This window comes from Coregonus lavaretus (assembly GCF_964263955.1).
Source record: "Coregonus lavaretus genome assembly, chromosome: 22".
In the NCBI taxonomy this organism is placed as follows: Eukaryota; Metazoa; Chordata; class Actinopteri; order Salmoniformes; family Salmonidae; genus Coregonus; species Coregonus lavaretus.
Genome location: NC_140009.1, coordinates 22821941 through 22847613, shown reverse-complemented (window position 1 = coordinate 22847613; position 25673 = coordinate 22821941). Strand labels below are relative to the sequence as shown.

General features: G+C 43.8%; 1 protein-coding gene across 1 annotated transcript in view; it reads left to right on the top strand.

Moving 5' to 3' along the window:
* The window catches only part of cfap74 (cilia and flagella associated protein 74), a gene marked incomplete at both ends in the record, with an annotated part of 43078 nt that extends 21617 nt beyond the window's left edge, over nucleotides 1–21461 (top strand). Inside the window, 18 exons of the mRNA XM_084187123.1 lie at nucleotides 3441–3569; nucleotides 8477–8564; nucleotides 10359–10532; nucleotides 10966–11099; nucleotides 11221–11497; nucleotides 11731–11892; nucleotides 12287–12447; nucleotides 13571–13705; nucleotides 13916–14028; nucleotides 14321–14376; nucleotides 16730–16849; nucleotides 16985–17140; nucleotides 17346–17487; nucleotides 17725–17879; nucleotides 18003–18135; nucleotides 19392–19522; nucleotides 20296–20430; nucleotides 21342–21461. Coding sequence (XP_084043249.1) covers nucleotides 3441–3569; nucleotides 8477–8564; nucleotides 10359–10532; nucleotides 10966–11099; nucleotides 11221–11497; nucleotides 11731–11892; nucleotides 12287–12447; nucleotides 13571–13705; nucleotides 13916–14028; nucleotides 14321–14376; nucleotides 16730–16849; nucleotides 16985–17140; nucleotides 17346–17487; nucleotides 17725–17879; nucleotides 18003–18135; nucleotides 19392–19522; nucleotides 20296–20430; nucleotides 21342–21461 — 2521 coding nt within the window. The remainder of the gene's footprint in view (nucleotides 1–3440; nucleotides 3570–8476; nucleotides 8565–10358; nucleotides 10533–10965; nucleotides 11100–11220; nucleotides 11498–11730; nucleotides 11893–12286; nucleotides 12448–13570; nucleotides 13706–13915; nucleotides 14029–14320; nucleotides 14377–16729; nucleotides 16850–16984; nucleotides 17141–17345; nucleotides 17488–17724; nucleotides 17880–18002; nucleotides 18136–19391; nucleotides 19523–20295; nucleotides 20431–21341) is intronic.
* Between the last annotated feature and the right edge of the window lie 4212 nt (nucleotides 21462–25673).

Genomic DNA, 25673 nt, shown 5'->3' with positions numbered 1-25673 from the left:
AACTGGTTGAGCGTATTATAATCTAATACCCTTGTAATACACTTTTGATAATCATTAGATCACTGTCTTATCCAGTCATGAACGATGGGTGTCAGTTAAAAAACATAACCTGTGGAAAGCATTGGCACTTCAGGAGAACATATAATCATGAAGTATGACTCAGAATTAACGTTAGAGAGATATAACAGTAGTTCTATGGAGAGTCTTGCATCATAATCAGAGAACATACAGTAACCGGTCATCCTTTTACCCAGAGTCATAGTACTGAACAAAAATATAAACACAACATGTAAAGTGTTGCTCCCATGTTTCATGAGCTGAAATAAAATGTCCCAGAATTCTTCCATACGCACAAAAAGCTTATTTCTCTCAAATTTTGTGCACAAATTTGTTTATATCCCTGTTAGTGAAAATGTTTCCTTTGCCAAGATAATCCATCCACCTGACAGTTGTGGCATATCAAGAAGCTGAATAAACAGCATGATCATTACACAGGTGCACCTTGTGCTGGGGACAATAAAAGGCCACACAACACAATGCCACAGATGTCTCAAGTTATGAGGGAGTGTGCAATTGGCCTGCAGACTGCAGGAATGTCCACTAGAACTGTTGCCAGAGAATTGAATGTTCATTTCTCTACCATAAGCCGCCTCCAACATTGTTTTAGATCATTTGGCAGTACGTCCAACCGGCCTCACATGTGTAACTACGTCAGCCCAGGACCTCCACATCCGGCTTCTTCACCTGCGGGATCGTCTGAGACCAGTCACCCCGACAGCTGAGGAGTATTTCTGTCTGTAATAAAGCCCTTTTGTGGGGAAAAACAAATTCTGATTGGCTGGGCCTGGCTCCCCAGTGGGTGGGCCTGGCTCCCAAGTGGGTGGGCCTATAGTGGGTGGGCCTATGCCTTCCCAGGCCCACCCATGGCTGCACCCCTGCCCAGTCATGTGAAATACGAAAGATTAGGGCCTAATGAATTTAGTTCAATTGACTGATTTCCTTATATGAACTGTAACGCAGTAAAATCGTTGAAATTGTTGCATGTTGCGTTTATATTTTAGTTCAGTGCCTTCAGAAAGCATTCATACCCCTTGACTTATTCCAAATTTTGTTGTGTTACAGCCTGAATTCAGAATAGATTTTTGTTCTCACCCATCTACACACAATACCCCATTATGACAAAGGGTTTTTAGAAATTGTTGCAAATGTATTGAAAATGAAATACAGAAATATCTCATTTACTTAAGTATTCACACCCCTGAGTCAATACTTTGTAGAAGCACCTTTGGCAGCGATTGTACAATATTTGCACTTTTTTTATTTATTTATTCTTCAAGCTCTGTCAAGTTGGTTGTTGATCATTGCTAGACAGCCATTTTCATGTCTTGCCATAGATTTCCTAGCCGATTTATGTCAAAACCGTAACTAAGCCACTCAGGAACATTCAGTGTTGTGTTGGTAAGAAACTCCAGTGTATATTTGGCCTTGTGTTTTAGGTTATTGTCCTGCTGTTAGGTGAATTTGTTTCCCAGTGTCTGTTGAAAAGCAGACTGAACCAGGTTTTCCTCCGGGATTTTTCCTGTGCTTAGCTCTATTCTGTTTATTTTTATCGTTAAAAAAAACTCCTTAGTCCATGCCGATGACAAGCATACCCATAATATGATGCAGCCACCACCATGCTTAAAATATAAAGAGTGGTACTCAGTTATGTGTTGTTTTGGATTTTTTGCAGTTTTACTTGAATGCCTTATTGCAAACATGTTTTGGAATATTTTTATTCTGTACAGGCTTCCTTCTTTTCACTCTGTCATTTAGGTTAGTATTGTGGAGTAACTACAATGTTGTTGATCCATCCTCCGTTTTCTCCTATCACAGCCATTAAACTCTGTAACTTTTTTAAAGACACCATTGGCCTCATGGTGAAATCCCTGAGCGGTTTCCATCCTCTCCGGCAACTGAGTTAGGAAGGACTTAGGAAGGGTATGTAACAACACATCTGCCACGCTGATCCTTAACACGGTGGCCCCTCAGGGGTGTGTGCTCAGTCCCCTCCTGTACTCCCTGTTCACCCATGACTGTATGGCCAGGCACTACTCCAACACCATCGTTATGTTTGCCGACGACACAACAGTGGTAGGCCTGATCACCGACAACGATGAGACAGCCTATAGGGAGGAGGTCAGAGACCTGGCCATGTGGTGCCAGGATTACAACCTCTCCCTCAACGTGATCAAGACAAAGGAGATGATTGTGGACAACAGGAAAAAAAAGAGGACTGAGCACACCCCCATTCTCATCGACGGGGCTGTAGTGGAACAGGTTGAGAGCTTCAAGTTCCTTGGTGTCCACATCACTAACAAACTATCATGGTCCAAACACACCAAGACAGTCGTGAAGAGGGCACGACAAAGCCTATTCCCCCTCAGAAGACTGAATAGATTTGACATGGGTCCTCAGATCCTCAAAATGTTTTACAGCTGCACCATCGAGAGCATCCTGACTGGTTGCATCACTGACTGGTATGGCAACTGCTCAGCCTCCGACCGCAAGGCACTACAGAGGGTAGTGCGTACGGCCCAGTACATCACTGGGGCCAAGCTTCCTGCCATCCAGGATCTCTATACCAGGCGGTGTCAGAGGAAGGCCCTAAAATGATCAAAGACTCCAGCCACCCTAGTCATAGACTGTTCTCTCTGCTACCGCACAGCAAGCGGTACCGTAGCGCCAAGTCTAGGTCCAAAAGGCTTCTTAATAGCTTCTACCACTAAGCCATAAGACTCCTGAACAGCTAATCATGGCTACCCGGACTATTTGCAAAACTGACTGCACAGCACTTCCACCGAGCATGAGTCATTGAGTGTAGCTGTTGAGAGGGGAGCTCGTGTCTGTCTGTGTGTGTGTGTGTGTGTGTGTGTGTCGTTGGCCGTGCGTGGAGAATTCCCTGGGTAGTGATCCATTTATATCACCACAGCTACAGAGGGAGACTTCTCACCACCAGCACAACCATCTGTTGGATCCCTCTGAAATTGGGTCACCTAAATTATCGGGTGGGAGAAAATGAGGACATGGGTACATTGCAGCAGTACCTACCAGACAATTTGTGTTCATGTCACTCACACACTCACGATTTCATGTCTGACGTCCTCGTCGAATATCTACACTGTAACAAGGGGACATCCTGGGAGTCTGTTGTGTAAAGTACACTCACCTTTACATTTGCTTCGTGAGGGTCCTCTTAATTTAGTATCGAATCGTGTAAAATGTATACAACAAATCACATAAACTGATGGATGCCATCTTGAGCAGTAGCTTGGTGAAACGTGTTGTGTCATAGACATAACACCACCCTAACTTACTAAATAGGCTCTCCGTTGAGTTAGCAGCCCTAACTAACTAGTACAGGGCCTAACTAAACAGCGCTGTTGTCTTTTGTATTGCAGAGCGAGCACAGCTCTTCGGCTGACGTTCGAGGTGTGTCCAGAGCTGAGGAACCACATGGAGATCCTGCCTAAGACCGGCTACATCCAGGCCAGGTCCAGCTTCAACGCTCAGCTTAAGTTCCTGCCCAGGTAACCACACAGATACTAACACCTGGGTCATATTCATTAGTACACACAGTAGCAAAATCTAGCAAAACGTTTTGCAACGAAAAACAGAAAACAAGCATTTCTTACTGGACAACTTCCGGTAGTCTCTCCCTGTTTCAGTCTGTTTTCTTCCGTTTGGTGCCTAGTGAATACATTGATAATGGATTTAGATCAAGGGTAGTTAATTGTCATACTGCATGCTGAAAGTGTGTTATACATCTATAAACCCTTCACATACTGTATGTTCAGAATGCTTTACTCTAAAATCGTGGTGTGAATATTTCAGACCAGATACATTTTAGCCTGCCTGATCTTTGTTTTACTGCCCGTTCATCTCTTATTCTGAAACTGGAGGCAGTTTACCTGGGAATTTTAAGTGGTGGACCAGTTTCTTTACGTAATGGAATTGAACTTCAGTTCAATGGAAACAATAATGGCAACAAAAAAATCCTGCCACTGCCAGCAGTTACAATTATGAAACATGTCCTCCATCATCTTCACCAATTAAACAGCGCACTGCACATCGTTCCAAACACAGAAATGGAGTGCCGTGAAGGCTTCTGATAATGTTTTTTAATGACTTTGAAGGACATGGTAATTTCTGGAAGGATGGGTGGGCTATTTTTAGGACGGTGAGGCTGAGTTGAGCTGCAGTTTGCACACCAGGGGAACAGGGAAGATGACCTTCAGTGTGCGGATGAGAGGGATACAGCATGCTGCGGAGAGGGGGCGAAAGTTCCCGTTGACGCCTACCTTCTTTTTTTCTCATCCTCCAGAGTTTGGCATATTGATAGCTAAGAAGATTTTAGGTCTGCTGATGGCAGTGGAAGATGAGGGAGGTTTTACATGACAAAAGTTAATGGCACATCGGATGACTAGACTCTGGAGGGCTGGAGGGGAAGTGGGAAATGACAATAATCTGCCTTAGTGAATCAGAGAGAGGTTTAAAACCAGGATTAAGGGGAGAGAGCATTACTGCTGCGGTGGGAGGCATGCCCCTCCTCTCACTCTCTCGCTCTTTCTCCCTCTCCTTCTGTCTCTCAACAGCTCTCTCTTTTTCTCTCTCTCTCTGATCTCTCTCACTTTCTCTCTCTCTGTCCTCATCCCTCCATCCACCCATCCAGCAGTAGAAGACCTGATTATGTATCCAGTACAGTTACATAACGATCCGGGCCGACGCACACAGCCCCATTCTGAGCTCTCTTGAAGAACACTGCTATCCTTAACATGCTCTAAGCTCCTAAAGAGAGCCTCAGCAGACAGGAAATCCAGCCGGAAACAAAAAGTGAGACAAATATCACATGATCTCTAATGTTAACAAAAGCAAACCTTCTGTCAAGCACATACACTAGCTAGGCTGTCACGACTAGCACAGTAACGGTCTGCAACTGGTGGGTGGGGGTTGTATGATCAGCTCCGATTTTGATTCGTGGTAGTATTTCTAGATTCCATCTGTCTGTGTCTGTGTGTGTGTGTGTGTTTCTTTTTTCTTAAGCCGTACGTGACAATGGACATCCAAACTGGCAGCTCTGGTACTGCTAGATCCGTGGCAGTAAGATCCATGTGAGAAGATGCCGTAGGTTGGCCTCACCACACACACACACACAGGCAGGAAGGCAGGGAGGGCTGTTTCATCTTACTGCTAGATGAGTCATTTGTTATATATTCTTCAGATGGCCATTTATTTATTCCTCTGCCTCTTCTCCATAGGTTCTGACTGTGAGTGTAAATGTAGTGTACACTCCTGAACCACGGCTGGATCGCCCTCAGGCTACAGAGGGTTTGGAATCGTCCACAGTTCTAGAACTTTCTCTTGCTCTCTTTCTGCCACTCGCTCTCTCTCTATTTCTTTGTCTCTCTCTCTCTATCATCTCTCTTTCTCTTTACAGTACATATCCAGGCCAGAATATACGTAGTAGGAGATCATCTCTTATAGCAGTTCATTGTGGGGTAAATAGCCTAGTTTCTTTTTATAGTATTAGCGCAGATATTGATTGCTTCATCCAGTTTTTTTAATATACTCAATATACTACGATCGGTTTTGCCTTTTAGCTAGATCATAATGAATATTATCATATTAACAGGGAGGACCTGATCCTAGATCGGCACAACTACTCTGAGGAGCTTTGTGAGTACGGGCCCTGGTCAGTGGATTTGATTGAACAGGGACTTGTTCTGGATCATAAATGGTTTAGGTCTAATCTCTGGGAGATGTTGCCCAGCTCTTCCGGTCAACTAGTCAGCTCAGGCTGGTAAAAGGGAGATTACTCTTGATTTACCCAGATTGAATCAGATTACATCTAACAGAGCTCCTGCCTTCTCCAAGCAGTGCATCATTTACTGGTCTACAACACTAAGATAAATGTTACTGTACGTGAGTTACAGGGAAGGAAAAATATGTATTTTCAATAATATTTTTTGGGGGGATGTGAGTTGTCAAGGGTGTTTTTCCTCCTTTTCCCAAATGTGATGATGAGAAATTCCCTAATCCTCTTTAATCCGTTTTGTAATCCTTGTTCATAATCACTGTTTTAATGTGGAAGTGAAAGCCAAGCAGGAGCCCATATTGACTAGGGATATATTTGTTCAAATATACTGTGCTGGTAGCCTACAGTTTAAACCACTGTATAGAACGAACGTTGTCCCAAAGTTAGACAGTGGTTTGTGTTCCGCTGACTGATGGATCTCTGACTCTCTCTCGCTCTCGCTCTCTCTCTCGCTCACACTATCTGTCAGTCTGCTGAGCCTTCCACTGTCAGGATTATAGGTGGTCCACAGATTATTGCATTTTAGACTTTCCAAGTTTTATTCAGTGACACGAAATGACTCCAAAAGGATCTTTCTGCCACTTGTGTTGTGACTCAGGCAGATGCCGATGAAATGTTCGCTGCAATGCCACCCTGATCTTTGACTGCTTATGTGAGGATAATATAATGAATACTGTCATTGCTTAATACACAAGCATTGCTTTCTAAGCACCACAGATACAACTATTCATTGTAGAATTACAGGTAACTGCCTAAATAAAGGAAACACTTTAGTAAATGAGGGATACAAAGTATATTGAAAGCAGGTGCTTCCACACAGGTGTGGTTCCTGAGTTAATTAAGCAATTAACATCCTATCATGCTTAGGGTCATGTATAAAAATGCCCAGTTGCCCATTATTTTGGCTACCATGGCTAGAGGAAGAGATCTCAGTGACTTTGAAAGAGGGGTCTCAAAGGAGCATAGGGGTTTTAAGTGTGGCTCGCGGTGGCCCAACGCCATATTAAGACACTTTATGTTGGTGTTTCCTTTATTTTGGAAGTTACCTTTAAGTTCTTTTATAATTCATTATCTTGTTGAAGACGTGCGTAGTGTTATTTGGGTAAGATTTGGAGGAGATAAATAGTGGATAAACTGGTTGCCGAGTGCGGCATGAGGTAAAATTGTGGGATGCCAAAAACTTGAAAACCTCATCCAACCGCACATTTCCCCTCAGCAGCATATGGGTCTGGCGACATCCCGCCAGGCTTTTCCACTCTACCCTGCCAAGCTAGTTCAAGAGTGACTCTCCAGCAGAGATTCTATTTGCAGAGAACACAAGGGCTTCCAAACAACTCCCAATAATCATTCCCCCTTCTGTCATTGTGGGATTGAGATACAATTTAGACATGTTCGCTTTTCTGTTTTGTTGGAAATACAATACTGTACAGATGATGGATCTTAATTTGATCACCCTTTTGTTGCAGGAAATGTCTTGCACGGCAGGAAATGCAAAGTTGTAGTGTATTCAAGGTTTAAAAAGGCTTCTAAAGTTTGTAATTTCCACTTTAAAATTTGACTTGATTTCCCCTAACAACAAAATCTGTTTTAACCCCTACAAAAATGTACATGAATTAGAATTCACACAATAATTCACATTTCCTGTTGCTGCAGGATTATTTTCATGCTGTGAGAAACGGATACATTTAAGATCCAACATCTGTACATCCGAGCTGGTTGAAATGCAACACTGATTTGCTGTAAGATCGTAATTACGAAACACGCCTTTTCCCTAGGCTCTGACAGATTTGTTGGAAGCATTGGGCGTCACTTCCAGAGCTTTGTTGTCATTTGGAAAACCTCTGACATCTGGAAACCCCTCTTAAATTGCTTTAAACCCTCTGACACTGGCAGCATTAGCTCTCATGCCTTCATAGAGCCAGCATTACCAAGCAGGGAGAGAGAGAGAGAGTCAGGAGTCAGGAGTGGGCAGGGTTTGTGCTGCTCACTGGGGATCCACTGTGGATTGGCATCCGACTGTTGTTTTCATGCTAATCGAGTATTGGCTGCGTAGTAGTAGAGCGATGGCGGTTCTCCCGAGAGCAGCTCTCCACCTGGGGTATTGATGGAGCTAGTGCTTTACATAAGCTCTGTGTATGACTGCGAGCCCTCTTTGAGGCGTACTTATGCCCAACATCACCATGGCTACAGCCCACAGTAGTGTGGAGTTGCACCCTCTTGCCTTCCCTGGTGGTTCTACAGATCTAAACGGGGGATAGTCGTGTTGGTTTACAGTGAAACGCTGAAGGTTTTCCACCATGGGCTCTCTCTATCCCTCGCACTGTGCATTTTCCCAGTTGTTGGGGGCTGGGACATATGTACTGATGTAATGTTTAAAGGTAAACTCTGAAATATGACATCATACACAGCGGGGTGACTTACAGAAGGAAGTCAACAACAAAATTATAATCTAACAAGATTGCTACCATTGGCTCTTCCCATTAGTGGCAGCCTTGACATATTGTTGTTGTTCATGAGCAGGAAGTTGCCCCACTATGCATGATGGTGTCATATTGCTGAGTTAACGTACAGTATAATGATTTCCTGTATTCTTATACCCACTACCCTGTTCTTCCCCCCTAGACGTTCCTTGTTCGAGGATGCAAAGATGTTTTTTGACGGCGAAACAGGAGTGCTGGAAGTCCCCTTGACAGTGGAAGTGGCCGATCAGGTTTGTTGCACTGATAAGCTCTAAACTTACAGGCAAGAATTCAATTGTGTTATTTCAAAGTGCACAAAAAGTCAACAATCTGTATCAGTCAGCTACCACTGATATTATCAGTTGAAAATGTCGACAAAAGGGACACAGCCAGGGATGCAGAGGGAAGCAATTTGGGAGATGAGTTTGCCTCAAATACTGCAAAAACAGCTTTCGAAAGATCCCATTGTGGAAATGTTCAATATGCGATGATTGAATTCTGGCCGCAGTCTACAGTACGAGGTATCATACAGTACAACAGCCCCTCTCAATCCACAGGGAAGCGTTGAGTAGCAAACCTGCAGGTCCCCATGAAGGGCAGAAGCACAGAAGGTTTTAAATTAACCCATTTTAATGGTAGCAAGCTAAAATTATCTACCACCCCAAGGCCTGCACTGTTCCATGAGTGCTAATGAGCCAAGCATAAAGGTTATTACATGTTGTTTTACTGAAAAGGTCTCCATAATATAATTTGGATTCTTTGTTTTCCCTGTTGTTTCCACTCAATTTGAGCTCTTTTTTAAAATAGATTCAAAATATATGAAATTTTATCACAGAATAAAATTATATTATTTCTATTCAGCTTTCAGTTGTGAAACGGTTACATTCAGGGTGTTTGGCACGTAAACTGCTGATCGGATAATACAACTGGAAATCATAAAGGGATTATTTTCAAGCACTGATTTGTGATGCTCCAGGGATTAGTCTGGATATCCCATATGAAAATAGTAAAGTCAAAAGTTTTATGAATTTATAGTTATCCAAGTGAAGTATTAAGTAAGTACATCAGGGATTGTTAAATTCCTTTCTACACGCACACACACACACACACACACACACACACACACACACACAGACTCAACAGCAGGGGTAACAGCAGACTCAAATCCAACACACAAAACAGGCTCCGACCCAACACTCGTGCCACATTTGTGCTGTGTTACCCAGTCATCAAATCCCCCAAACTGGCCAGCAGTCACACTCTTTCAGCCAAATCATCACCTTACCCACCCTGCCCCGCATGCCCCCTCGCCCTTCTCTCAAACCCACACCCCTATACTGGGGAGGAGCGTAGAGGATTTGGAGGCAGTAAGTTCTCACAGAGCCAAAAGCAGGCCAGCAGGATGTTCCTGCAGAGCCCCAAAGCTGTGCCCCCAGCCTTGAACCCTTAACCCTGGCTCCCCTCCAGGCCTCCCTCTCTGGCCACCAGGCCCTTTCTGGCCAGGAGAGGGCCCGTGCGGAAAGCGTGACCGGGTAAACAAGGAAATCTGCCGCACCCAGATACGGCTGAGGACATTAATACATGAACAGGAACGCTGCTCTCAGGACAACAGATTGTGTTTGTTATGAAACTAAACTACTTGTTCCACCTGGGTCACTAATGGATTTGCTTTTATTCTATTACTTTAGGTGCACTTGATTTAGCTTTCCCGGTGGGCTTTGTGGGCAGGGTTTTCACTTTTCTGACTATTTTGTTGTTTTAATTGTGCCAGGCGAGCTAAATCAAGTGCACCTATTGGGATTGAAACACATACATATTTGCCCATAGAATTCTATTTATAGGTCCCATGACTGCTTAAATGAATAAGCATCATAAAAAGCCTCTAGATACAAGTTGAAGTTCCAAATGTGAGTTATGCAGAGTCTTTTTGCGCACGGCACGGTTGTTTTGCAAATAAAAGACATTGACCGCATAGGATATTACAAAACAGAACAGAAATAAGGCAGAAATACTCTAAGAATTTTTTCCTTTCACTGGGCTTTCAGGTCCGGCCTGTTCCCTTCACGGTCCATGCAGTCATCACCTCCTCCGACCTGTGCTTTGACCGGACAGAGGTGGACTTTGGCCACTGCTCCATCTACGAATCAGTGAAGACCAGCGTGCGCCTCACGAACCTCGCCCTCCTGCCCCAGGACTTTGGCTTTCTGGGCATACCTCAGGTACGGCCTCCATCTACCTGATGGACAGCATCCCTATGGACTGACCTTTGACCTAATTTCCTACTGTTTGCATCTCTATAGTCCACTATTCCACCTTGGCTAAATCAAGTCATCATCATAAAACATCAATAGGAGACACTTCTGTTTATTCATTTGGACTCTACTGGTTTTGTTCTGATGTGCCAGTTTGGCCTATGCTGTACTCTCCAGCAAGGGATATCTGACAATTGAATTATAATTAATTATATTTCGATGTATTTGACTCTGTGTCTGCTGTTATATTTGTGGCTTTAGACCTTTATGATCTCACCTAAACCTATCCTGAATAGCTCATCCGGCCCTATGGAGGTTTTCTGGTTTCAGTCAGTCAGGACTAAGGACAAAACCGTGTTTGGATGGCCTGAGCAGTTGAGCAGTGTTTTTCTCCTCCTAGTTTGTGGAGGTCCAGCCCAACGACGGCTTTGGCACTCTCCTCCCATTGGAAACCTTGGAGGTGGATCTGATCTTTAGTGCCAAGAAGGCAGGAGAGTACAGCTTTCAGCTCAACTGCAAATCCGGAATTAACAGGTAATCAAGGTTTTGTACCTTCCTACACCTTGTCCTGTCACGAAATTGAGCGCTATCAAGTATATTTCACTGCATTACTTTTAATGTGTTTTATTTGTGTTTTCCCCCATGGTTGCTATAGAGACTTCCCCCTGTCATGTCATGCGGTCGGGGTACACCCTCCGCTAGAGCTGTCTCACTCTCTGGTCCAGTTCGGCGGCACGGCGGTCGGTGACTGTTCCACAGCCGTGCTGCACGTGGTCAACGCACACACCAGCCGCAACGAGTTCACACACCCTGTGCCCCGCATAGGCCGGGACCCCGTTGTCCCAGTGGGCCCCCGGCTGTTCGCCTTCACTCCCCCCGAAAACACAGAGATTAGCCTCACCCCCAGGACAGGCCGGGTCTTACCTGGACAGGTAATCTACCAACAAGCAGTGTGCTTCCACTTTACTTGAACACTTTGTCATGAGGCCTAGCATATTATGTAGTTTCTCTATTCTATTCCATTCCAGTGTATACTCTGTCCTGATGACTGCATTGTTTATTTATGTTACCTTTATTTAACCATTGAGAACACATTTTATTTTGCAATAATAACCTGACTGGTCACATCATTAGGTAATTGACTGGTTCGTTACTCTGTTCCCAGAGGTGCCTGGTGCAGGTGACATTCAGGCCCAGGCTGTGTGACCAGGTCATCAGGGAGGAGGCGGTGCGGCTGCTGTGTCGCTCCGAGGAGCTGCGCCTCCACGAGCTGGAGAGGGTTACCAAGGCCGAGGGCAACAGGAAGGGAGGGGAGCAGGAGGGGCCGGTAAGCCTCAATCACTGGAGTCACTCCATCCTCCTCATAAAAGTTGGATGAGTCTGCCTGGTCAATATTGTATGCTTAGCACAAAGACTGGAAGTCATTGTGCTAACGCTAGTTAGCAATTGTGCTAACGCTAGTTAGCAATTGTGCTAACGCTAGATAGCAACTTCCTTAAAACTGCACGCAGAGACATAGAAATGGTGTCCACGACTTCATCTGACTCTGGGGAAGTAGATAAAAGACCTCATTACCAAAACATCCCGAACTATCCTTTTAATGTTATCTTGCCGCCATGTGTTTGACTTTGACCGTGTGTGTGTTCGTATGTGCGCGCACATTCGCGCACTTGTGTGTGCACATTATTGTTAATGTGTACTGTATGTGTGTGCTGACTCAGTGTAAAAGGGAGGCCCCTGCAGCCCCCCAGAAAGGCAAGAAGCCGCCCCCTACCCGGCCCCAGGCGAAGCAAGCCCTGAAGGAGAAGATCAGCAAAGTGTCCATCAGCCCTAAAACAGACAGCCCCTTCAGAGCCCCCAACCCAGCTGACATACAGTCAGGGTACAGCTCATCTACACCACCACAACTATCACTTAGATACCATGCATACATTAATTCTTATACCATGGCATCATTGTTGAATACTTGTTTCTGATTGGCTTGAAGGGCATTCTAGAGCGTGCATTGTTTCCCTATAACACACAGTATATCAGCATGGTATTCAATGGCTATAGTTCATTCTTCTTATTATTTTTTATTATTTCTATTGAATTTTATTGAATTTTAAAACATACAATCTACCTGCAGTGAAGCCGCTCAACATTACATTGCATTGTCATCCAGCAGACACTCCCATCATATAGTTAATTCTTACATGTTCTATGAGCTGCTTTTTAAAGCAAAAGTCGAATTGAAAACATTATTGGCATTGTTGAATTAGATTTTCATAATAGCAAGCTAGGACTAATGGTTGGGTTAGCTAAACTAGTATGTTTGTTTGGTTACCAAGGCAACTACTGTAGCTATCTAGTAAACTTGCTAGCTACTTCAGTGGATGTTGAACACATTTCTACTTTCAAATTAACACATCTCTAGTGGCAAATGTGTTTAATTATAGCCATGGTATAGAATTGATAATCAACTCGGGGCTCTATGCGTTCTCTGGAAAATAATGCAACTGCGTGGAAGGTCAGCTAGCGCGTCGTGGAACACACCTTCCACGTCGTTGATTATTTTCCATAGAACGAATAGAGCCCCTCATTCATTATCACATATTTCAGTGACAAATCAAAAACGTACCATAAATGTTTACTTAATGCTGAGGTAAACTTCCTCCTAAAAGCTTTCTATGTTAAAGAGTACGAAACTTAGGCAGAGGTTAATTGCAAGCAACACACTCTACTGAAATATATATGACATCATTACATTTAACCATCTGCTTCACACCTTGCACTGCGTTTAGTGCATTTACTTTTTAGCGTTTATTGAGTCATGTATTTTGTCTTCTCTATGAAATAATGACTGTTAAAGGCATTGGGCATAATCCTAAGCAACACACATTCGAAGACACAACTGATTTTTGCCCAAATCATCCATTTATGTCAATGGGATTTGTCAGGAAAAATGTAATCAAGATATGTTTAGGGTTAGGATTGCGTCCATAGTTAGTGTTGTTTATTCCCAGGTCAGAGGAGTACGCTGCAGGCAGGAACTCCCTCCTGCACTCCTTCCCTAAGCACTACAGTCGCTATGTCATCCCTTGCTTCGTGTCTGACAGAGACCCACCCCAGAGTGACCCCCAGGCCCAGCCATCCTACAGGTAGGATACTGTACAGACTACAACTCCATGCAGATCCTATATACAATATCAACCTTATTTTCATTTTTATGTGCTGCAGCCCCCCCAATTATTAATTACATGAATCAATTACACACATTCATTTAGTGGGGATAATGTGGAGAGAACAGGTTGAAGTGTTTTCCCACTGCCTCTGTTGTTGTAATGCTGACGAGCCATCCTCTGTCCCAGCAGCCCCCTCAACACGCTGTACTTGGAGCTGCATTGCCCAGCTGTCAGGCCCCCTCTAGTTGTCACGTCCAGTAACGGCCAGACCACCATCAACTACAACCAGGTGGCTGTGGGTCAGTCCATTCAAATGTATTCTTCTGACCAGAGCTGGGTTCAAATACTATTTGAAATCTTTCGAATACTTTGAGTGTTTGCTTAAGCCTGCATGGAGTGCCAGATGGACAGAGTTTGTGGTTTTGGGACAATTGTATTGGTTCATTAATATTTTGAGTTCAATCAAGGACAGATAATAAGTAGTATTTGAACCCAGGTCTGATTCTGACATTGGAAGTTTTTTCCCTATTTGCCCTTGCCTGTGACTATATCGCTACTTATGTCAACTCTGTGTTTCTTTTGTTCACTTAGGTCAGAAAGTGGTCAAAAAGCTCACTGTTCAGAATATTTCTCAGGAAGCCTTGGAGGTATCCTTTTCTGGGTCACAACATGCACAAACGACCTAGATCGCCAGAGTGTGATTATCTGTGGTTATGTGAGAAAAGTCAGTAGCGTTTACTCATGAATCTTTACCACCGCAGAATTTCTACCACCAGTTTTTCTAAGACAAAAACTGCATGGTGCTAAGAATGAAAAACTATTTCCGTTCTAATAACATGTTGACATTCTGAGTATGATGCATGCATCAATCCACTTGATTTATTATTTAATTGGTTTTCAACGATAAAGTGGTAGATTTATAAAAAGCTGTTATGAATAAGCCTCAGTCATTCTCTATGTACTGGTTGAAAGGTGCTGATATAGCCTGTATAAAAAAACGATATAACATCACATGGCCCATTGTGTCATTGATACACCTAGTGTATATAGCTAGTATAGTATGATATAGCTTTAAGGCTAATCTACAGTCGTGGTCAAAAGATTTGAGAAGGACACTAGTATTGGTCTACACAAAGTTTGCTGCTTCAGTGTTTTTAGATATTTTTGTCAGATGTTACTATGGTATACTGAAGTATAATTACAACCATTCCATAAGTGTCAAAGGCTTTTATTGACAATTACATTAAGTTTATGCAAAGAGTCAATATTTGCAGTGTTGACCCTTCTTTTTCAAGACCTCTGCAATCTGCCCTGGCATGCTGTCAATTAACTTCTGGGCCACATCCTGACTGATGGCAGCCCATTCTTGCATAATCAATGCTTGGAGTTTATCAGAATTTGTGGGTTTTTGTTTGTCCACCCGCCTCTTGAGGATTGACCACAAGTTCTCAATGGGATTAAGGTCTGGGGAGTTTCCTGGCCATGGACCAAAAATGTTGATGTTTTGTTCCCCGAGCCACTTAGTTATCACTTTTGCCTTATGGCAAGGTGCTCCATCATGCTGGAAAAGGCATTGTTCGTCACCAAACTGTTCTTGGATGGTTGGGAGAAGTTACTCTCAGAGGATGTGTTGGGACCATTCTTTATTCATGGCTGTGTTCTTAGGCAAAATTGTGAGTGAGCCCACTCCCTTGGCTGAGAAGCAACCCCACACATGAATGGTCTCAGGATGCTTTACTGTTGGCATGACACAGGACTGATGGTAGCGCTCACCTTGTCTTCTCCGGACAAGCTTTTTTCCGGATGCCCCAAACAATCGGAAAGGGGATTCATCAGAGAAAATGTCTTTACCCCAGTCCTCAGCAGTCCAATCCCTGTACCTTTTGCAGAATATCAGTCTGTCCCTGATGTTTTTCCTGGAGAGAAGTGTCTTGCTCGCTGCCCTTGACACCAGGCCATCCTCAAAGTCTTCGCCTCACTGTGCGTGCTGATGCACTCACACCTGCCTGCTGCCATTCCTGAGCAAGCTCTGCACTGTTGGTGCCCCGATCCCACAGCTGAATCAACTTTAGGAGACGGTCATGGCGCTTGCTGGACTTTCTTGGGCGCCCTGAAGCCTTCTTCTCAACAATTGAACCTCTCTCCTTGATCCGATAAATGGTTGATTTAGGTGCAATCTTACTAGCAGCAATATCCTTGCCTGTGAAGGCCTTTTTGTGCAAAGCAATGATGATGACACGTGTTTCCTTGCAGGTAACCATGGTTAACAGAGGAAGAACAATGATTTCAAGCACCACCCTCTTTTTAAAGCTTCCAGTCTGTTATTCTAACTCAATCAGCATGACAGAGTGATCTCCAGCCTTGTCCTCGTCAACACTCTCACCTGTGTTAACGAGAGAATCACTGACATGATGTCAGCTGGTCCTTTTGTGTAAGGGCTGAAATGCAGTGGAAATGTTTTTGGGGGATTAAGTTAATTTTCATGGCAAATAGGGACTTTGCAATTAATTGCAATTCATCTGATCACTCTTCATAACATTCTGGAGTAGATGCAAATTGCCATCATAAAAACTGAGGCAGCAGACTTTGTGAAAATTAATATTTGTGTCATTCTCAAAACTTTTGACCACAACTGTAGACACATCAGACCTAGAAACCAGAGGTTATACAGTATTCAGTGAGGTGAAACAGATTATGAATAGAACTGACATGATTCCCTGTTTTACATGCGGACAATCATATCTGTTCCACAGATCCACTGGTTGAAAGATTGCATAATTGAAAGTTTGATTTTACTATTACTTTTAAAAAAATTGGCTTTGGGGATGATGCAATAAAACACGTTTTACACTTGATCTGAGAAAACACTTGCAGAACAGTGACACAAGAGTATCTGTACACAATACATTTCACCCATTGCACCGTCCTGAACAGGTCCCTTAGAAGGTAGGATTCAAACATTGCTGTTACCTGACTACTCTTCTTTAACCCTTTGCCAAGCTGAGGTCCTCAGTGCTGGACCTGAGTGGTCCATTCTCCCTCCTCAACGCTCTGCGACGGCTGGGTCCTGGAGCCACACACACATTGTTACTGGCCTTCACACCCGTACTGGGGAAAAGGGTGGGTCAATTGCACTTAATGGACCTGAAAACAAACACGCACACACACAGACACTCTCCCTCACACGCCACATGCGCACGCACACACACACACATGCTGTGTTCCCTATGACTGATGCTGTGGCTCCTTTCACAGTACCGTGAGACTGTGGAGATCCACAGCCCAAACATGACCCTGGAGGTCACGCTGTGCGGGGTGGGAGTGGATCCCCTCGTCACCTCCTCCCACCAGGGTGGCCTCATGGACTTTGGCTACTTGTTGGAGAAGGAGAGAGCCTCCCAGGTCTTTAAGGTCAGTTAGCCAGCAGCAACTAGCACCTTGTCCAGGGGGGTGTACTTGTAGATCAAGCTGCCTCAAGCTACAGAAACAGGAGAGAGGCTAGTTCGGACTAGGCTTACTTTGTGTACTTATACAGCAGCAGGTTACTTAGCCTGTACTGCACCTGATGCCATGTCAATGAAGTTGTGATATTGAAAGCTGTGTTCTCTGTCTTCAGCTGCAGAACACGTCGTCTCTGGCGGTGCGCTTCTCTGTGCTGCTGGATAGCCTGTCGCTGGGGTGTAAAGCCCAGAGTGGAGCAGACTGCCTCCCTGCCCTCCTCAGCCCAGGCCCAGAGGAACAGACACACCCCACTGTGGGTAAGACCTGTCCGTCCGACCTAGGTCCACATCTCTCACTCAGAACTAGGGGCTAATGCCATGAGCTGTTGCAGTCTCTGTAGTTAGTGTTAGCTATCATTTGTTGGAGAAAAAAAATCTAGCGTTTTCTGATGCAGCATTATATTAAATCTAATTATGTTTAATTATTTCTGAAGCTTACGTTGTTAAATGAATTAATAATCTTGGTTTCTTTCTCTCCCACCTCCCCGTGGCCAGGGACCCAGAACTACAGTGGTCGGAGTGTGTTCAGTGTGACGCCCATAGAGGGCACCATCGTCCCAGGAAAGAGCCAGGACATCACTGTGACCTTCCTGCCAGACCACGAGAGCCTCCACTACTCGGACAGACTGAAGGTGGAGCTCATGAACAAGGTACCACAGAATCATCCAGCTTTCATGACATAGTGGCTGCATCTTAAATGGCACCCTTCTCCCTATATATTCCATATATAGTGCACTACTTTTGCTCTAACACCCTGCCACTCCTTGTCTTAGAGCACAGTGTGTGTCATGGTGCTGAAGGGTGCAGCTCGCTCTCACATCATGTACCTATGTGGAGGAGACCCGCTGGCAGTGCCCACTGATGCCGTCCACCCTCTGCCAGCCTCCGGGGACTCTGAGCTCACAGGTCTCTCTCTCACTCACTCACTACATCAGTCATCGGCTTCATCAATGACGTCGTCCCCACAGTGACCCTACATACATACCCCAACCAGAAGCCATGGATTACAGGCAAGAGCTGATCGAATGCTACTATGCCGGCTCTGACGCTCGACGGATGTGGCAGGGCTTACAAACTATCACAGATTACAAAGGGAAACCCATCCGCGGGTTGCCCAGCAATGCAAGCCTACAGACGAGCTAAATGCCTTCTATGCTTGCTTCTAGGCAAGCAACACTAAACCATGCATGAGTACTAGCTGTTCCGGACAGCTGTGTAATCACGCTCTCCGTAGCCGATGTGAGTAAGACCTTTAAACAGGTTAATATTCAGACGGATTACCAGGATGCATACAGAGCATGCGCTGACCAGCTGGCAAGTGTCTTCACTGACAATTTCAATCTCTCCCTGACCCAGTCTGTAATACCTACATGTTTCAAGCAGACCACCATAGTCCCTGTGCCCAAGAACGCCAAGGTAACCTGTCTAAATGACTGTCTCCCCGTAAAACTCACATCTATAGCCATGAAATGCTACCACAAGGTCTGGAACGAACAGGACCCTGAACATCTTCTACCCCCAAGCTAAACAAGACTGCTAAATAGCTAATAAATTGGCTACCCGGACTACCTGCATTGACCCTTTTTTGCACTAACTCTCTTGCACTGACTATGCACACACACTGGACTCTACCCACACACTCCCACATACTCATACTGACACCCCAACACACACACACAACATACGCCCACACACACACAACATGTGCACACACTTTCTCACACACTTTCTCACACACACACACACACACAACATACGCCCACACACACATAACATGTGCACACACACTTTCTCACACACACACACACACTTTCACACGCTGCTGCTACCTGTCTATTATCTATCCTGTTGCCTAGTCACTTTACCCCTACCTATATGTACATAGCTACCTCAAGTACCTCATACCCCTGCACATCGACTCGGTACTGGTACTCCCTGTATATAGCCATGTTATTTTTACTTGTTATTGTTATTTGTTATTCACTGGTATTTATTCCTCATGTCACTATATATTTTGTTTTAATGAGTTAATCTTTAACTCTGCATTGTTGCAAAAGGACCCCTAAGTAAGCATTTCGCTGTTAGTCTACTGTCTGTTGTTTACGAAGCATGTGACAAATATAATTGTATTAGATTTTTGATTTGTTCTCTTCTCCCTGTAGTAGACTGTGAGAAGCCCCCTCTGCCTGTGCTGCTCACCCTCAGAGGGGTCTACAGAGAGGGGGCCATGAGCCCAGCGGTCAGAGAGCTGGAGGTGGGCTGCATCTGCTCCACACAGCCTGTGGCCAAGAAGGTAGGCTAATGCTAACGCTAATACTTATACTAATGCTGTTCATTACAATTCAAAGACAAGGGGGTAGACTTCTTCTGGAGACTTTTGGCTACAACATCCTCACTTTAAATAAAGTAAACACACACACATGCACACGACCAGGGTCACAGCTAGCTCACTGGTTGCAGCAGCAGCAGCCTTACAAACAGGGTGAAATCGGTTTTAAATAACATCATTACAAACAGGTAAAAATGTGGTTGAAATTATGTCATTATAAACAGGTTGGAATCTTGTTGAAATTACATAATTACGAAACAGGTTGAAATCTGGATTAAATAACGTCATTACAAACAGGTTGAAATCTGGTTAAAATAATGTAGTTACAAACAGCTTGAAATCTTATTTAAATAACATAATTAAAACAGATTGAAATCTAGTTGAAATAACGTCATTAGGATGAGTTCAGATTCATTTGGAGATCCTAACATTGGCTGCGGCCCGATTTTCTCCCTGTCTTCCCAAAGTGTGTACCACTCCCCTCATTCACTCCCTCTCATGGATTCAAAAGCAGTGGATTCGTGTAAGCGTGGGCTAGGGAGTTAGTTTCCACCATATTTCTGACAAAGATCCCATGCTTTTAATTCCATGAGATGGAGTGAGCAACTGAACATTTAGGGGAGAAGAGTATACAATCGGACCGCATGACCACAACACGACTTCTCCTCCCTCTCCTCTCTACTTCTGTGTTGACCTTACCTATGTTGTGAAATTTGCCCTCCCCCGTCCATGTCCAGAACGTGGAGTTCAGCTGGGAGGGGCTTCAGGCGCTGCAACAGAGGGGCTTCAGTGTGGAGCCGACCAGGGGCACGGTGGACGCCGGCCACAGACGCACCATCACTGTGATCTGGACTCCTCCTAGTGGCCTTAAGGTGCGACAGCCGTCTCAAAGCCTCATCATGAATGCACCGTATACGTGGGGTTGGGTTTAATTCAATTCATCCATTGAAAATAATCTCATGAGGAAAATGTGGCTGAAAGTTTTTCAATTCATGAATTGAATTGGCATTAATCTCCTGAATGGACAGATCTAGAATGGTGTTTATCCATACCATTACCTGTACTTTAGGACAGTGTTTCTCAAGGTGGCCACATTTTTGTTCTAGCCCAGCAGCAATTCCACACCGGATTCAATTTATGAACTCATCACCAAGCCCTTGATTAGTTGAATCAGGTGTGTTAGCTCTGGGTTATAACAAAAATGTGCACACTCTAGTGGTCCCCCGGGAATGGATTGAGAAACACTGCTCTGTTGTGCAGTATAGTGTAATGTTCGCCACCCATTCAGATATATTATCAATCAGGGTAACTAACCTGATACAGTTTAACAACCAGCTAATTATTAGAATCAGATGTGCTAGGTTAGGGTTGGAGTGACAACCTACAGTACGGTAGCTTTCCACATCCAGAGTGGAGAGCCCTGTACTAGACACCGCAAGCTGTCAAGGTATTCTGTATAATAGAGTTTTAGTTATTTCACTCCCTTAGATATGCATAGGATGGTCGTTTTTTGTTTTGACATACTTCAGTCACCAAAGAAAATTTGCAAATCAAGTGAAGCCATAACTGCATACAAAAAGAGTCCATATGTATTACAAAGTCTCAGTGTGAAGAGAACGTACAAACTACACTTCCTGTTCCTTCATGTGGCTTTCTACATTACTAAATGTATATTTTCCTCTTATTGTATTTGCACATGCACTGTATATCCTCCACTGATTGTTGATTTAAATCTGATTGTGTGTGTCTGTGTCGGTGTGTGCGTCTGTATGTGTGATTTCAGCCGAATGAGGTGGTGCAGGTGTGTGCGCCCCTCACCCTGAGAGGAGACGAGACAGAGGTATACAGTGTCACCCTGCTGGCCTTGGCATCCAGAGCCAGTCAAGAGCCTTCACAAACATAGTAACCAATATGTAAACACATAGAACACTTCACTCACACACACACTAACCAATATGCAAACATATAGAACACTTCACACACACACTAACCAATATGCAAACATTTAAAACACTTCACACACACACTAACCAAAGACAAAGAACACTTCAGGTGGGACTGCAGGAAGACAAAATGAACTAATTGTTAGATGTTTAAATATTGTTTAAATACTTTAGAGTAATATATGAGTGTGGACAAAATGTCCCTTTGTTGTCATGGTACTTATTGGAAATAATATGAAATGTTTAAAAGCATAATTTTTAAGGCACTTTGTGAACAAGTTATATGGATATGGGTTATTTTATCAGCAAAAAAACTGTCAATAAGCCTTGATCATTACTGTCTCAAACTCAAGTTAGAATTAGATGATAGCCCGTTCTAGGTTGGTTTCACCACCAGGGGGCAGAATACAACAATATACTGAGATACAGTACAGTGAGGGAAAAAAGTATTTGCCCACTGACAAAGACATGATCTGTCTATCATTTTAATGGTACGTTTATTTGAACAATCCGGAAAAACGCATGTCAAAAATGTTATAAATTGATTTGCATTTTAATGAGGGAAATAAGTATTTGACTCCTCTGCAAAACATGACTTAGTACTTGGTGGCAAAACCCTTGTTGGCAATCACAGAGGTCAGACGTTTCTTGTAGTTGGCCACCAGGTTTGCACACATCTCAGGAGGGATTTTTTCCCACTCCTCTTTGCAGATCTTCTCCAAGTCATTAAGGTTTCGAGCCTGACGTTTGGCAACTCGAACCTTCAGCTCCCTCCACAGATTTTCTATGGGATTAAGGTCTGGAGACTGGCTAGGCCACTCCAGGACCTTAATGTTCTTCTTCTTGAGCCACTCTTTTGTTGCTTGGCCGTGTGTTTTGGGTCATTGTCATGCTGGAATACCTATCCACGACCCATTTTCAATGCCCTGGCTGAGGGAAGGAGGTTCTCACCCAAGATTTGACGGTACATGGCCCCGTCCATCGTCCCTTTGATGCAGTGAAGTTGTCCTGTCCCCTTAGCAGAAAAACACCCCCAAAGCATAATGTTTCTACCTCCATGTTTGACGGTGGGGATGGTGTTCTTGGGGTCATAGGCAGCATTCCTCCTCCTCCAAACACGGCGAGTTGATGCCGAAGAGCTCCATTTTGGTCTCATCTGACCACAACACTTTCACCCAGTTCTCCTCTGAATCATTCAGATGTTCATTGGCAAACTTCAGACGGGCATGTATATGTGCTTTCTTGAGCAGGGGGACCTTGCGGGCGCTGCAGGATTTCAGTCCTTCACGGCGTAGTGTGTTACCAATTGTTTTCTTTGTGACTATGGTCCCAGCTGCCTTGAGATCATTGACAAGATCCTCCCGTGTAGTTCTGGGCTGATTCCTCACCGTTCTCATGATCATTGCAACTCCACGAGGTGAGATCTTGCATGGAGCCCCAGGCCGAGAGAGATTGACAGTTATTTTGTGTTTCTTCCATTTGCGAATAATCACACCAACTGTTGTCACCTTCTCACCAAGCTGCTTGGCGATGGTCTTGTAGCCCATTCCAGCCTTGTGTAGGTCTACAATCTTGTCCCTGACATCCTTGGAGAGCTCTTTGGTCTTGGCCATGGTGGAGAGTTTGGAATCTGATTGATTGATTGCTTCTGTGGACAGGTGTCTTTTATACAGGTAACAAGCTGAGATTAGGAGCACTCCCTTTAAGAGTGTTTTTTTTTTTTTCACCTTTATTTAACCAGGTAAGCCAGTTGAGAACAAGTTCTCATTTACAACTGCGACCTGGCCAAGATAAAGCAAAGCAGTGCGATAAAAACAACACAGAGTTACATATGGGGTAAAACAAAACATAAAGTCAAAAATACCACAGAAAATATATATACAGTGTGTGCAAATGTAGCAAGTTATGGAGGGAAGGCAATAAATAGGCCATAGTGCAAAATAATTACAATTAGTATTAACACTGGAATGATAGATGTGCAAGAGATGATAGAGATACTGGGGTGCAAATGAGCAGAGTAAATAACAATATGGGGATGAGGTAGTTGAGTGGGCTAATTTCAGAAGGGCTGTGTACAGGTGCAGTGATCGGTAAGGTGCTCTGACAACTGATGCTTAAAGTTAGTGAGGGAGATAAGAGTCTCCAGCTTCAGAGATTTTTGCAGTTCGTTTCAGTCATTGGCAGCAGAGAACTGGAAGGAATGGCGGCCAAAGGAGGTGTTGGCTTTGGGGATGACCAGTGTGCTTCTAATCTCAGCTCGTTACCTGTATAAAAGACACCTGAGAGACAGAAATCTTTCTGATTGAGAGGGGTCAAATACTTATTTCCCTCATTAAAATGCAAATCAATTTATAACATTTTTGACATGCGTTTCTCTGGATTTTTTTGTTGTTATTCTGTCTCTCACTGTTCCAATAAACCTACCATTAAAATTATAGACTGATCATTTCTTTGTCAGTGGGCAAATGTACAAAATCAGCAGGGGATCAAATACTTTTTTCCCTCACTGTATGTGTACTTACCACCTACAGCAGGGTTCTTCAATTCCGGTCCTGGAGGGCCGAAACACTTCTGTTTTTTATTTCTACCTGGCAGTTAATTGCACTCACCTGGTGTCCCAGGTCTGAATTAGCCCCTGATTAGAAGGAGAGGATGATAAACAGAGGTGTTTCGGCCCTCCAGGACCGGAATTGAAGAACCCTGACCTACAGTATGTGTTAGTGTTAACTATATAGCAACAGTACATAGAGCATTCGATGTAGTAAAAATGTATGCAGTAAGCTAGGTTGTCAAAGAGTGAATGGGGTATAACTTATTTGGAGAATAAGTCCAGACCACTGCAAGTACACATCCCTCCCTGCCTGCCTCATACTGTAGTGTAGTCAATATATGTAGCCTACTCTCTGATCAGTTCTACCACTGTTGCAAGATCCAGTATATGTACTCAATTAGAATAGTGTATACGCTGAGTATACCAAACATTAAGAACACCTAATATTGAGTTGCACCCCCTTTTGCCCTCAGAACAGCCTCAATTCGTCAGGGCATGGACTCTACAAGGTGTCGAAAGCGTTCCACAGGAATGCTGTCCGATGTTGACTCCAATGCTTCCCACAGTTGTGTCAAGTTGGCTGAATGTTCTTTGGGTGGTGGACCATTCTTGATACACACGGGAAACTGTTGAGCGTGAAAAACCCAGCAACGTTGCTACCATACCCCGTTCAAAGGCACTTAAATATTTTTTCTTGCCCATTCACCCTCTGAATGGCACACATACACAATCCATGTCTCAATTGTCTCAAGGCATAGAAATTATTTAACCTGTCTCCTCCACTTCATCTACACTGATTGAAGTGGATTTAACAAGTGACATCAATATGGGAACATAGCTTTCACCTGGTCAGTCTATGTCATGGAAAGAGCATGTGTTCTTAATGTTTTGTATACTCAGTGTATCTCTGTAATAAGAATTTGTCACTTGTAATATAAGAATTTGCCAAGTTACTTATAACAAGGCTTTGACAACGTAATGAGCAGGATATATTCCTATTCATGAATTCACAATTGAACATGCATGTCTGTCATTACATACTGGACAGCGCAGCTACAACACATACTAGAAAGAGTATAAACATGTGGCAAGGCTCTTTTATAGGAACAGCAGATGCTATGGATGGGCCAATAGGAACCATCCGTTCAGATAGATACATGTGGTAAGCATTTATCAGAGATTGAAGCAGATTACACTAGATCAGATTAGTGCATCCCAACGTGGCTATAAAAAGAAAGGTCATTATGAGCTTAGTTTAATGTAATGTCACCCGTTTTATTAAACGTATGAGATCATATTTTTGTTGCCATTTTGCCCTTTTCTAATCTGATTTGTTGTCTGATCTCCACTAATACCATATGATACTGCTACTACTTGTTTTCTCTAATCAGTGGAGTTGTGAGCGTTAGTGTATTTGTATGGTGGTGTGTAAGTGTAAGGGAGAGGGAATTGCCATGCATTTTTCTGAAACGTACATTGAAGATGTGAAGGGCCAGGATACCAAGACTGACAATGAATAGAAGCAGTTACTGTCTTGCGCCACTGGGTGGAAACAATTTCCAAGTGTAGAGTCCACTAACATTTTACAGTATGCCTATTATAAACATGACACAGATGAGAT